This window comes from Lepus europaeus, chromosome 7 (assembly GCF_033115175.1).
Source record: "Lepus europaeus isolate LE1 chromosome 7, mLepTim1.pri, whole genome shotgun sequence".
NCBI classification, from domain to species: domain Eukaryota; kingdom Metazoa; phylum Chordata; class Mammalia; order Lagomorpha; family Leporidae; genus Lepus; species Lepus europaeus.
Window position 1 is genome coordinate 118,430,004 of NC_084833.1, and position 14,987 is coordinate 118,444,990.

General features: G+C 45.5%; 1 protein-coding gene across 6 annotated transcripts in view; it reads right to left on the reverse strand.

The window, feature by feature from the left end:
- Positions 1–1,511: 1,511 nt before the first annotated feature.
- ARHGAP32 (Rho GTPase activating protein 32) overlaps positions 1,512–14,987 on the reverse strand; it is a 307,368-nt gene continuing 293,892 nt past the window's right edge. For all 6 annotated transcript variants that reach the window (XM_062197343.1, XM_062197342.1, XM_062197341.1 and 3 more), the window contains 4 exons: positions 13,901–13,972; positions 10,926–11,804; positions 9,266–10,248; positions 1,512–7,935 (listed from right to left, as the gene is read on the reverse strand). In XM_062197343.1, coding sequence (XP_062053327.1) covers positions 5,683–7,935; positions 9,266–10,248; positions 10,926–11,804; positions 13,901–13,972 — 4,187 coding nt within the window. In that variant the 3' untranslated portion in view covers positions 1,512–5,682. The remainder of the gene's footprint in view (positions 7,936–9,265; positions 10,249–10,925; positions 11,805–13,900; positions 13,973–14,987) is intronic.

Consider the following 14,987-nt stretch of genomic DNA (forward strand, 5'->3'; position numbering starts at 1 on the left):
TACAGGTAGTTTGTTACCAGTAGCAAGAAGTAACAGCAGAAAGCAAAGGATATAGAAAACTTCTAAAAAGGCACAAAAATAAAAAGGCACTGGTGTTGGACTATTTGGCAAGCAAACACTTTCTTTTCTTCTTTTTTTTTTTTTTTTTTTTTCTTTTTGACAGGCAGAGTGGACAGTGAGAGAGAGACAGAGAGAAAGGTCTTCTTTTGCCATTGGTTCACCCTCCAATGGCCGCCGCAGCCGGCACACTGCGCTGATCCAAAGCCACGAGCCAGGTGCTTCTCCTGGTCTCCCATGTGGGTGCAGGGCCCAAGGACTTGGGCCATCCTCCACTGCACTCCCGGGCCATAGCAGAGAGCTGGCCTGGAAGAGGGGCAACCGGGACAGAATCTGATGCCCCAACCGGGACTAGAACCCGGTGTGCCGGCTCCGCAGGTGGAGGATTAGCCTATTGAGCCGCAGCGCCGGCTCTCTGTGTGTCTGAGGGTATCACCATTGTGCAGTAATCCATACATATGATGTCTTTCAGTAAACCCGCAGCAGTATGAGTATATCCCGTAAATACTTACATCTCACACTTTTCAGAGGAACACCTAACTATGCGGAAAATGTGGCCACCTGCATGTTCTGTTTCTGCTGGCTTCAGGAGCCAACTTTCCTGTAGTGGAGAGTATTACTTTAAAACACGCCTTTCCCTAAAATCTTCAGCATTACTAGTGTATTTATCAGTGATCCATCAATTATATATACACACGTGAAGAGGTGCGTGCCGTATTTTCTTCAGTATGAAGGAAACTTGGTGATGAAACAGCTGGCATGGAAAGCAGAGTCCAGGAAGTTAAAGACTCAGCGGAAACGTGGGTCTTCTACCTCATCTGAGCAGTCGCCACAGGCACACACTCAGGCCCGGGAGTGTTTATTGAAGCAAATGTTCTACCTGTGAGTCTGGGGGGTGGCATACAGGCATATGAAAGGTGGCCAGCTCACCAGGGTCATCTGAAACAAGCAGGACACCCTCCCTACTGCTGGCCAAAATGGACAGGCCTCTCCTACATTTAAATGAAGAATGATTTGCAGTTTCTAACTTGCAGTAGGAAGAGTCAATGCTCAACAGTCAAATACTTGGGGTCCCCTCCTAAAGTCCTGATATATGTTGACATGGAGTTCGACGTGCTACTGTTGTGCAGAGAGGTCGGCCAGGTCGATGCTGAAATGGCTGAGAATTCTGCAGAAGGCAGCTAGGCCACTTGTAGCACACGGCTCCAGTCTACAGCACCTTGTCTCACTGCATGAGGGGACTCCCCAGGAGCCCGTGGAAAACTGAAATTAAGTCACGTTCTCGTGCAAAACCAAACTGAAATCCATGCAGAGTTTTTTAACGCCACACATTTTCCATGAACTTTTGGAAGTTTGTCACAAGCCAGCTTACGACAGGTGGCCTGGTTTAGGTGATTCTGTTCTGGTCATTTCATTCTGAGAAGAAAATGGGACATTCAAGATGCTGTGTGAGAATCTTTTTAAAATGTGTTTTTTATTCACAATCCCGTTCTGGAAGACGCTGAGAGGAGAGGCCGATTCGGCTTCCTGGGAACTGCTACCGTGGGAGCCAGACGGCAGCAGCGCGTATCCCTGAGGACAGCCCTCAGGTTGTAGGTCACCTGTACTTCCCAGTGCAGAGTGAGAGGCCTGTACAGCCCGAAGGAGGTTAGAGTTGGCCTGGGGGACATCTGGCCAGGCAGTGCACTGAGAAAAACAGATAAAAACCAAACCAAACAAAAAAACAAAAACACAGGGGGCAGTTCTACCCCTTTCCTCAGATAATATCCCCGTGGGTGTAACAGCCCATGTTACACACAACACACTTCTTTTGGTCCAAATTACTCCCCATCTGTTTTACTACAGATCATATTAGGTAAAAAAGGAAACACAATACACACAGAAGTCTGTTTTAACCTGAAATAATTCTGTTGATATTTGAATTGCTTTCAGTGGGACATTTGCTTTAAACCACAAGATATCTCCAAGTACAAAACCCCTTCTCTCCCACCCCCCAACCAACCAACCAACCAAAACCCCAAACCCACAACTCAGCTTCAAATAAGTTTGGAAGAAATGAGGTTCTAAATATTTACATACAGGGCAAGAAATAAATCACAAAACTATTTACAAAAATACATAAGCTTATATGCATTAACAATTTACACCAGTTCACAAAAAAATATTAAAACGTAAAAAAAAAAAAAAACCACTATATAAATTAACGTTAAGAACTCAAAAGTATGACCTAAGACTTCCTAGGATGCTTCTCTCATGCAGGTCATGGTTGAAAAAATCAGGTTTTGCTATCTCAGAATCTAAACTGTAAAACAACCATTTTTATTCTTTGAACATTAACAGTACTTATCAGGTAAGGAATAAAGACCCTCTGCGCACACTGACACCATCTTGCACACGTTACGACACACCATGCCTGACACCTCCGGAACACATAGCACTGAGATTCACATGCCTCTCACCATTTGGAAGTCACCTTCTGACATACCTTCGCTCTCTCAACTGATCTCCTTGCACACTCTGCTCAGGCGAGACTCTGCTAACTTTACCACATGGGTGACTGACAGGGCTGGAGAAACTGGACTTGGCAGACTCCTGCTTTAACTAAAGGGGCAAATTTCAAGTTTACAATGGATATGTTATTACTGCTTACAGCATGATCACCTACTGTACCCCCTCTCATGTGAAAGGCCCCTCTTTACATAGTTAGCCCTAAAAATGTTCAACCTCACCCTAAATTTTAAAAAATGCTTTGCTAGTATAAGAAACGTGCAGGCCCTACCCTTGGGACCAACCCAGGAACTTTCATGTTTAAAACTTTCATGTTAAGTGAATATAGTAAGAAATAAGGCTCAGATAAAATCTATTAAGAAGAAAATGGCATCTGTGGGGCTGGTAGGAAAGTTTCCAGCCAGACTGCCAGGGCCTAAACAGTAAATACTTCAAACTACACTAAGGAATCAGAATTCTGCCCCAAATGTAAAATCTGGAGACACGGCTCTGAGAACATCTAAAGGATGATGGGTTGCATGCATAAGGCGCTCCAGTCCCTTGATGGCAATGCTCCATGGCAACACTTGAAAGCAGTAACATTCACTGGCCCTATTTGTGAAGTCACACCGCAGGGGGAACGACGCCGAGGTAAGCGGTTCACAGTGATTTGCCATCCGATGTCTACCCCTCAGGATCAGAGAGGGAAAATGTGGGCAGGGTCTTTTAGACAACCAAATCCAAAGTTAAGGCTCTTGCTACATACACTGAGCGAAACACCTCTAGATTGGATCTAAAGTTTGTGTTTCAACACTTCTGTAATTTGAGTCGCCATTCTCTATTCAAAATAATTACCTGATACTTCAAAACCCACAGTACTATTAATAAAGGAGTTTTTCTGAGGAATTAACCTTCATATTTATAAAAGGGACTTTAGCTTCAGGAGTGAACAATGTGTGTGACAACAAATCCACAAACATTAAAGCTGCACTGGCCTTCCTCTGCCACTTCATTTTGGACCCTCGGTTACTACAGCCATGTGCACACCAGCTTCTCTTCCTAACCTCCACAGTTGGTGAGAAGCTGCAGGGCTGGTGTGCTCTCCAAGGGACAAAGAGTTGCCTACTTGACAAAAAGATGGTCATGGTTAAAAAAAAATAATTGCTACATATTCACCAAAGAGCAAAGTCCAGTATGTAGCAGCGGATGTGCCCGTGTGCCAAGGGGAACTTTCCTACCAGACTTTCCAACGTTCTGACTACGCTAGCTGGGCTTCCACCTTCCATGTAAAGGCCTAACCTCCCACAGACCTTGTCCCTTATCACCACCGGCTCAAGAATTATACCATGGTCTTTATTTCAGCCCTCCAATTAATTCTGGGAAACAAAAGAAGACCTTATAGAGTACTTCCAGATATAAATTGTGTTGTTCTTAAAACTTTTTCTTTTACTAAATATAAATTCTTATAATGTAATGACTTTTTTTGCAACAATAGCAGCATGATTTTAGCCTCTTAAAAATTTTCTTCCTTTGCCCTAAATAAAAGTTAATTCCAAGTTCTAAAAAGCCAGAGCAGCAACCATCCATTAAATGGAATGACATCTCCTAGTGTCTTCTATAAAGTGAGTATTTAAAATGTACGAATGTATAAAACTCAAGTATTATTAAGAGTTATGGAATGAAACGATATCCTAACCTTATATTGTAAATTCAGGACTGCCTTGCTGGTCTAGTCTGGCGTATCTGTGGCGAGGTGGACTCAGGAAACAGAATGGAGTTGAGCTAGAGAAGTGTCCTGTTCTTACTATAATAAGGAATGAAGCTTTCAAAACAAAGTCACATGCTCACGAAGTTATAAAGAGCTGTACCTGAAATGCTGGTGTAATGACAGTTATGTTAAGACTGATCTCACAAGACCAGAGGAAGTGAAGTCTATGTAACTGCTCAGGACATAAACAGCGGTTGCCTGGGAAAGCCTCCGCTGAAGAGGGGCTGTGTAGAAGTGGTTATTGTGGGAACTAGCAGTTTCCTAACAGACGACACAGCTACATTCCCAGGGATCCTGTATCCTGGTTCAGAAACAAAATTTAACATGTAAATTTATGGCCAAGATAAATAATGTGGGTTTATCCAAACCATGTTGATTTTTTTTAATTAAAGAAAAAAAAAAAAGCAAGTTGCTAATTTAAGAGAACAAATGGGGTCTGAAATATTTGTACTGAGATTCTCATTTACCAAACGTTGTTGAGCACGAAACCCTGAAGGCAGGCAACACATTCAAAGCACTGACAACTTTCTGCTGCTAACACAGTGCAATGACAATGAGAACTTCACTTTCTCCCACCTAAGAAGTTTCCTCAAATTCTAACTTAAAAAAACAAACAAACAAAATAAGCCTTCTGCAGTGGTACGAGCCTGTTCTTGAACTGTGAGGAACAAGCATGGAAAGAAAGACTGGGAAGAGCATACAGTTCAGCCTGAGTCGAATGGTCCCACGTTTTATGATGACTCTTTAGTATGTTTAATTTAAAGACTTCCCTGCTTTTTACCGTCATGCTTCTAATTGTCTGACTGATTGTTCTGAAGGACCAAAGAGCTTCCTTCCACTCTCATCTAACACACAAGCCCCTTCTCAGCCGAGGGCTAATGAAGGAGAAGAGGGAGCATCCCACTGGGCAAGCTGTGTAGCTGCAGAAGAAGGGGGAACACAACAGTAAGTGTCACAGCCCACCAGGAAACAGATGCAAACTGCTCTGGACTTGGTAGCAAAGACTAAGAAGCCAAGAGAGAGTTAGGTTCAAATTCAGCTACAGGCAGCCCTCAGGCTCTTACAAATTAGCCCTATGTGGCAAGTGTGGTCTCTGACAAAGTCTTTACTCAGTTTCCAACACAGTGCTTTACAACCATTCAGCTCGCTTTTAAAAGACAAAAACGATACAGTCTATAGATGGAAGAGGTGGTAATGAGGCAGGGAAGGGGGGGGGGAGATGCTGATTTGTTTACTTTTATTATGTTTTTTAAATGTGACCAGGGGGTTGTAGCATTTTTTTTTTGTTTTTTTAATCTTTTTGGTTATTGAAAAAAATAGAACAGTCCACTGTCCAGCAGAGACTGCTTCGACTCTATTGCTCCCAGGGCTCATTCTGCGTGGACCTGTGTTTCAGGATGCTGCAAGGCCAGCTCTGTGGGCAGGAAGGCCCCCTGGCCCAAAGCTGTCGCGTATGTCCTGCTCTGTGGGTGGGGAAAGCCAGGGGGCACGTACGTCCCCAGGCCTCCCCCTCCAAAGCCCCCCCTCTGGTGCTGAGGCAGGGAGTGGTAATCCTCCAGGTTGTCATACTGGGACATGACAGTCATATTGCTCTGGCGCTTGCCATGTGTTTGGTATGGGTACAGCACACCGGGGTCCCTCTCCACGTTCTGGGTGTGATGGAGTTTGAGGCTGTGACTCCTCTCGGGCTTAGGAGGTGGGACCGTGGACTGTGTGAAGTGCTCTTCCTCCTTGTAGCAGTCTCTGGGGTGTTTCTCTGAGGCCGGAGGCTGCCTGGCTCGAGGCCGCTCCAGCTCTTTGGGAAGCCTCACCTCCTTGTGGTTCAGTCTCAAAGACTCCGGACCTGCTGGACCATATTTCCCTGCAGAGTTATGGTAACTCCCTGGCTCCGACGTGTCTGGAATTCCTTTGGGCCCATAATCTAACTGTCCAGCTCCCTGCAGGAAAGGAGCCCCATTTTTCGATTCACATAACTGCCTATGGCTTGCTTCCGGATGTGCCCTGTGCTCAGGGAGGCTGCAACCCACGTCGTGAAGCCTCCTGTTCCTCAGGCTGCTCTGCTTCTGTGGGAGAGAGGGTTTCTCTCCCTGCGTGCTGCCATACCCTGCGTGGGCGTGGGTTCTGTCTAACTCTGGCTCTGTGTGCTTCCTGTAGAAGCGGTCATCTCCCTCAGGACTGATGACCTTGGGTGGGTGCCGCCCCTCCTTGCCCTCTGCCACTGAAAGAAGTCCAGTTTTCCCAGGATCTGATTTGCTGCGCAGATGGATGACATAGATCCCACCCAAGTCATCTTGCACAGCTGGAGTCATATTATCGTACTGCGACATGACAGGCCCTTTCACCTTCTGCCGAGCACGGCTCTCTCTGCGGATGGACTGCATGCGGTACTTCTCCATGTCTTCAAGATCCCAAGAGGCATAGGTGTGCTTTACATCAGCAGCTGGCGCCATGTTGACTACATGATGGTCATTACCAGAGAAATAGCCGGTCATGTTGGCCCGTGGGCGAGGAGGCAACCCAGCATAACCGTACAAGCTCTTCCCTTGCAGCCTAGGATTGTAGAAAGCAAAATCACGACTGGGTAGGCGGTGAAGGGGTCTCAGCTGTACTGTGCTGTAGGCATCCGCATCACACAGGGCCCCATCTGGACTGTAATAGGAGCCAGAAGAGGAACTGGAATATGGGCTATACCGGTAGTGGACCCGTCCATTCTCAAAGTAAGGCTGAAGCTGCGTTACGTGATAATCCGAGCGGGCCTGGGAGGACTGATATGGCTTGTACTGGTACAGGGGTCTTGGGCAGTAGGCTGGTTCATCATCTGGGGGAACCTCTGTCCGTGAAATGGGAACAGAGCGAATCATGGAAGATGGGGGTGCGTGGAGAGACTGGACCCTCCGGATGGTAGGGTATGGTGGAATATCTTCAGGGTAACAAGTACTCCTCACAGAAGAGCTCGACACATACTCGATCCGGCTGCATGGCTTGGAGTGGTGTACAGATGCGTTTCTTCCTGGGGCCACATATGTGTTGTAACGAGGCCCCACAGAGGCTGGTGGCTCTGATCTGGCACCATACACTTGGTGTTGCTCCATTTTATTGTGATGTGGAGGTACACTCTGGGGACGGTACTGGCAGTTTGGAGTCATACTGAAATGCAAACAGTTTTCCGGACCAAAGGGTTCGGTGGTGACATCAGGCCTAGCAAAGGAGGAGGAGTACACTATTTTCTGAGCAGCATGCTTGGGTTGTAGCACAGGAGGTGGCAAAGGCATCCCGTCATCTACAGAGGCCGATGAAGAAGTGACAAAGGAGTGGTAATTTGGACTGCTGGTGGCATCCGCACTGTTGGAGTGCATGACAGCAGTGAGCTTACTCTCTGCCGTCCTGGCAGGGGGTACTGGTGCAGCAAAGCCACAGGAGTGCACGGGGACAGACTCGGCTCGCAGGTGCAGCAGTGGGGCCCTGGCGCTGTCCCGCACTTTCTCAGGCAGGCCTGGCTGGAGAGCAGCGGTAGCCATGGGACACTGGGCAGCAGCGCTACCATCACTGACAAAGACAGGTGTAGGCTCATCCAGAGCTCGGGGTTCAGGTGGCCTCTCTGGAGCTGGAGCTACACCTTGAACCTAATGAAAGATGACAATATGATGAGTTTTATGCCTCCCATGGAATCAAATACTACTCTATCTGTAACTCACGAGTAGAGGCTATTTCAGCCATTTTGAACTTTTCTCAAGCTACATGGCTGAACTGGACCTATCCCCACTATCAGGAAAAGAAGGCCCATACTACCATTTGGCACAAAAGCCATCGCCATTTTTGTAGGACAGTCCAAAGTTTTCTCGTTTATGATAGGTTTTAAATGTGACATAACATTGACTATGACATCATCTTAAGACCAAAACAGATTTAAAATAGTACTGCTGAACTTAAAAAATATTTGTATATACCCAGGCTATAGGTCTAGCTTAGTCTCAATACCAAGAATACCTTGTCAAGAGTGGATTCTGTCAAATGGAGAGATTTCTGAAGTGATTCACAGCGGCACATTCAGTAGCTTTAAGAGCCCAAATACAGGGAAGAGTGATACAGTGACCCTTCGAAGGTGGCATTCAAGGCAAAGGTTACTATACCTCCTCCACCTCCTACTCTGCCTCGTCTACAGACTCCTGAGCCCAGTTTGATCCTCACAGCAATACTTCAAATCTGCTATTCCTGACAAGTAGCTGCTAAAAGTTGCACCCTTCATTAGGACTAGAAATTAAGTCCTTCCTGTTCAAGGTGACCAGCAGTGACCAATGGCACTTTTTTTAAGAATTAGAAAATTAGGAAGAAACTTTAACATTCTGCAAAAAAAACATTCTCTCATCCAAGACTGCTTGACTATGGAGCAATCATCTGGTTACTGTTGAGAAAATAACAAAGAATCCCAAGGCACTATCATCTCCAATACTTCCAAAGAAGTCTGCAAGGCAGAGAAACTTAGAAGCATCTTGAGAATTAAGTATCTGCACTGTGCAGATGTGAGGAATTGGCAGACAGTGTTAAATAACTTGCCCAAAGTCACAGTAAGTCAGTGATGGAGCTGGGAAAGAAAACACACAAAACAGCAACAACAACAAAAACAGGTGCTGTCCTGACACCTAGAGCCCTTGGGTCTTCTTTACTCAGGATCTCTCAGTGTTCCTGTGAACAGGCTTGATGCTTTAGGAAGGAAAGGAAGCAGGCACAGTTAAGCAAGAGTTCCACCTAGTAACTGCTTCTTTCTCCAAGAGAAAATCAGCAACAAAGTTAAGGCAGATTCCAAGAACACAGGGAAACTATTTCATGGAAACCTGCCACAGGACTTAAAAGTAAATGTCGGATCTGACTCAAAGATAACAACACTCCCTGCTGGAAGATGACATACCTTTGGGAAAAGAGTATTTCATCTCCCTGACTTCCTCCCCTTCTTACCTTGTGAGAGTTACTTAATCCTATACCGGCTGCTGCTTGTACTTGCCCCGCGACTGGCAGCTGCTCTGTTGACCTCTGGGAAGGAGGTGGGGGAAGGGGCCGGTTAGTTCTCTGTGTGCGCTGGAGGGTTGCAGCAGTAAAGCCAGTGGCAGCAAAGCCAGCAGTAGTGGACTGTTCAACCACATCCCAGTTGACTTCTCTGGGGCTTATTTCAGCTGCTGCTGTCACGTAAGCCATGGAGGCTATGCTGGTATTATCTTCGGGGGTCCTGGAAGGAGGGTAGCTTTTGTCCCTAGGCAAATCAGAAGGTGTGGGAGATTTGTCTGCAGGTTCTAAAGGGTGATGGGTCTTATCCACACTTGCACCGAGAAAAGGAGGAGGCTGATCCCCGCTGCAGAAACGGGCTGGAGGCTCTTCCTGATCCGCGAAGGAGACAGTCGGCACACTGGTCTTCCCTGACTGTTCTTCAGGGACACTCACGTGATCGTCACACCGCTCTGAGTCTGGTACAACCGAAGTGATTCTGGCCTTTTCTGGGGCCCCAGACACGTGGGATCGCTGTGGCTGCTCCCCTGCTATGTGCACTTGGTGGAGCTGCTCCCCAGACTCAGCTGTGCTGGAAGGAGGGTCCTCCCCAGCAACAGACTCCTGGAGAGGCACGTCGCAGTCCCCTGGCACACGGCTCTGCAGCTGGGACTGATCTGCTGATCGATCCGCTTGGAAATAGGCTTTATCTAGAGCAACGCTAGAGTAGGAACTGGGAAATGCATCTTCCGTTGCAGCCACTGCAATGTCTCCGTAATTTGTGTAGCCAGTCTGGGAAATCCCGGGTCTCTTCAGGGACTGGGTTGAAGCTTGCTGTGCAGACTCAGCTAATGCTAGCGCCAACATTCGGGCAACATTTTTCGGAGGTGGTGGTGGTGGGATAAGAGAGACTGAACTGACAGGAACGGAATCCTGAGGGGGGTCATGGGTAACTGCTCCTAGTGGGAAATTGGGAAAAAAAATGAGAGTGAAAAGGTAACTTATGTTAGCCTATATGGAAAGCCAAACACTCCCCATTTGATCATTAAAAAACAGATGCCTTCCACAATGGCAATCCATGATCTTCCATCCCACATGCAAATGCTGTAGAAAGCACATCTGCTTCCGAAGAAAAACGAAAGCAGTGTTTAGAAAGACTGCAATCTCCTCTTGAGTTGCTACAGAGATGGGGGTGAAAAAAAGCAAACCCTCACCTGGCTCAGAGAAGACTGCTTAGAAAACAGGCTTCAAGTGCTTGAAGATTAAGAATAGTTTCTAACGTCTGAGGCTGTAGGCTGGCTTGCTAACTTGTAAGGCTACCATAAAGGTATTTTATGACAAGGGAAAATATAATCAAGAGCTATGAATGTGTGCAAAAATCATCCATGAATTCTGACTGTCCAAAGAGAGAAGGGGACTTTTGTGAAAGTCTGAGGCAGGACTACTGTCTCTGTGGGGAGTTTTGTTCCACTGGCTTTTAATGTAGGGCTTTGAGCCATTAGCACCTCCCAGAACAGCATCCTCTTTGATTACACACTAGCTGTGGAGCAAATTTCTCTCTTAGAAGGCACAGGTGGTACACAGGATCAACGATCCCTCTTAACTTAAAGAAAGAATGGAGGAAAACAAACGATACCTGTCTGAGTCTGTCCAGCAGCCACAGCCTTGCTCTGACTGCTGCAGACAGACTGCTCCTCCTTCCCTGGCAACTCTATTTCTTCAGCAGCCGCCTGGCCCAGGGGCTGGACGTCAGATTCGCATCCTTCTTGGGCCTCCCTCTCACTTGTTTTCATCTTTACTATCTGGGTGGGGGATCTATTTGTGACATCACTTTCTTCAATACTTCTGTCCCAGGTTGGAGACGATGTGTTCTGAGCTGCAGGATTTGAGACTGCACCAATGACTTCTGACACCCGAGGTGGAAGGGTCACTGAAATTGGCTCAGATATGTTCATAGAAGGTGATTTGCTTAATTTCCTTCCCAGCTTTGGGGAGAAAGCATAGACAACCTTTTCTGTAAACGAGGATGGCTTAGATGATTTCTCTTCGGTTGGGCTCAAGTCCAGAGTAAAGAACGGACTCAGTTTCTCCTGAAGAGGAGAGACCGGTTCAGAGCTTGCAGTGCTTCCTGGCGTCTGAGACTGGCTACCACCTGCTTCTACATCCTTTTTACTGGCACAGGATTTATCCTTGGAGTATCCTAGTGAATCTAAAAAGGAAATACTGCTCTCCAGACATTCTGATTCAGGCTTGGGAGGACTACACTGGAAGGACATTGGGTCAAAATCCAAGCTGGCTACTCCGATGTCCGGTGGGCTCAAGTCAACATCCTCGGCTGAATGCGGAGACACAAGGGCTGGAATGTGGAGCAGCCCGACCTCCTCCTCACTCTCATTGTCGTGGGGCAGATTGTCATAGGAATTGCAGCGGTTCCCCAGCATCTCTCCATTAAATGAGGCAGACAGAGCGTCACTGCTGGATCTGGGTCTTCTGGGTCGGAAGAGCTTGGAATCACCTGGGGAAAACAGACAACAGTGTCAAAGCACGAACGTCGCAGCATACACAATGCCAGGAGAAGCCACCTATACAGAACAGCAGTAATTTACTCCACAGGGCAAGAAAATGCCACTTCTCATTTTCTGCCTAGAAATCGTCTCTCAGTGTGCACAGATCATTTCAACTTAGAGTCACCCAACTCCCAAGCCCAGTGCTAAATAATAAACACATCTGGTATAATCCGAGGAAGAATGCAGCACTGTGTGGTCTGGATGAAACAGAGACTCAGAACTCTTAAGATTCTATTACTAGTCCAACACTGACTCTTGGTGTGACTTTGGGCAAGTTTTTCATTTCTTTGTCTTATTTTATTCCCAAACTTACACATGACTTGTGAGGTAGAATTATAACTTGAAGTAGCACTTTGGATATGTAACAGGGAGAAGGTTTCTTTTTGTGGGGAAATGTCTTTATAATACCCACATTTTTCAAAAAAATTCTCTTCTAAGAAAATCTTCAAAACCTCATAGAATCTTTACATGTGTTTTAGGACTCCTTTCAGATACTTAAAAGTCATCTCATTTTTCTCTCTAAAGGAACAGGCTTTATGTTCCTCAAATGTAGAACGTATGTGATCCTGATAAAGTATAACTGGCAAAAAGGGGACCTCCGTTCCATTAGAAAAATGACAGTTGGCATAATGAACATGTACTGTATCAAGGCAGAAACTAACACAAATACATTCACTAATGTACTGAGCATTATAAAACGAATCCCTACCCCAAATTATTTTCTGCTGAACATTAGCATCTACCCAAACCACCACACAGATTTTGTAGATGATCTGGTCTGCAGTTGGCCAGCCCCTGAAAGTGATGTGGGAGAACCTCTTGAATCACAAGCAAAGCTGGTAGTCTATGAAGAGCTGGCCGTTAACGCTTTTACATGGAGACAAGAAATCTGACCAGGATGATGAGAGCCCAGGATACTTCCAAAGATCATGATTTGAAGATCATGACTTGAGACATCAAAGTAGCTATCGTCAGTTTTGCAAAAGTGACCTGCTTTCTAGTCCCAATACACAGGCCAAACATCAAGTAAAGAGTGTTCTGTTGCACTTCGCATGTTTTTTTTTTTAAATAAATAAATAACTTCTTCCAAATTAACACTGTGAAGTAATGTCTTATCCTAGAAATTAGTAGAACTACAGCTATAATCAAATTTTCCTAAACAGAAAATTCAGCAAAAAGTTTGTTGCATAACTGTTTTTTCAAGTTATGTTGCAATCAACCCTTTTTCACTATTTCCCATGAAATTTGGGTCCCCATATAAACGGATTCAGTTTAAGTTGCCTTCTTCAGGTACTGATTATCCTTAGAAAAAACGACATTTCTGTTTTCAACCTGATCTATGTATGACACTTACACCATGGTAAGACATGTGCATGACAAGAGACTACTGGTCCAAATAACAAAATGGCTTAATGTTGTACTTTTTTTTTTTTTTTTTTTTATTTGACAGATAGACAGTGAGAGAGAGAGAGACAGAGAGAAAGGTCTTCCTTCCGATGGTTCACCCCCCAAATGGCTGCCACGGCCGGAGCTATGCCGATGCGAAGCCAGGAGCCAGGTGCTTCCTCCTGGTCTCCCATGTGGGTACAGGGCCCAAGCACTTGGGCCATCCTCCACTGCCCTCCTGGGCCACAGCAGAGAGCTGGACTGGAAGAGGAGCAACCAGGACTAGAACCCGGTGCCCATATGGGATGCTGGCGCCTCAGGTGGAGGATTAACCAAGTGAGCTGTGGCGCCAGCCCCTAATGTTGTACTTTTTAACATGGTGCTCCTGTAGTGGAAACGTAAAGAAGAAAATCGCAATAACACCAATTTTCAATAGGTAATAATAAATATGAACGGTTAACTTAAACGTCTCAGCTATTTTTATGTAAACTCAATAGCAATTATGCCAGAAATGAAAACAGTAAAGACTGTAACCATATTAAAACATCAATAAATTTTAGTCTGAACAATACTAAATTGATATTAAAATATACTCAAATGGCTGTGTTCTTTTATGCAATATAGCACACAATAAAACGATGGATTCCTTCCGTCTTACCATCAACTGCATGGAGAGAAGTAAGAGATTCCTCACTTTTAGCTGAACGGAGGGCTCCCTCTGCCCTGCCACCTGAAGAATCAAAACCAGACAGTGTGAAGTTGGGACATGTTACACGTGTAGCAAATAAAGGATGCGCATCTTTCCCTGACTCATGCTGACACTTCCAAGAGTTAGGAGCTGTGCCTTTGGTGGTCATATTCAATTTGCTGCTGTACTGTTTTCACTATGGAAAGTTTTTTTAGAAAGTTTTTATTTAATGAATACAAGTTTCATATGTACAGCTTTTAGGAATATAGTGGTTCTTCCCACCCCTTCTCCCATTCCACCTCCTACTCCCTCTCCCATTCCATTCTTCATTAAGATTCATTTTTAATTGACTTTATATACAGAAGACCAACTCTATGCTAAGTAGAGATTTCAACAGTTTACAGACACACAAAGTATAAAGGAAAGTTTGAAGAGGACAAGATCTACCATTAATTCTCATAGTATACCTCATTAAGTACAGAGGTCCAACATGGGGAGTAAGTGCTCAGTGACTCCTGTTGTTGATTTAACAGCTGCCAAGGCTATGGAAGCCTTTTGAGTCCACAAACTCTGACGGTATTTAGACAGGGCCATATACAAATTTTGGAAAGGATTTTGAACTTGATTCTAAAGGATTATGAACTTGAGCACAGAGATGAACTAAAAGACTTTTCTTTCTTTTTTATTTCCTGAAGACAAATATCATATCTTAAGAAGGCATTGTACTGAATTAGAATGGACCTTAAACTCAATGATTGGTGTTCCTATTTTGTTACATTTATTTGCAAGGTGGAGTTACAGTGAGAGAGAGGGGGAGAGACAGAAAAAGAGATCTTCCATCCACTGGTTTTCTCCTCAAATGGTTGCAGAGACCAGAGCTGGGCCAGTCTGAAGCCAGGAGCCAGGAGCTTCATCTGGGTCTCGCACATGGGTGCAGGGGTCCAAAAACTTGGGCCATCTTCCACTGCTTTCCCAGGCCATAGCAGAGAGCAGGATTGGAGTGGAGGAGCCAGGACTTGAACCGGCACCCATATGGGATGCTGGCACAGCAGGCAGC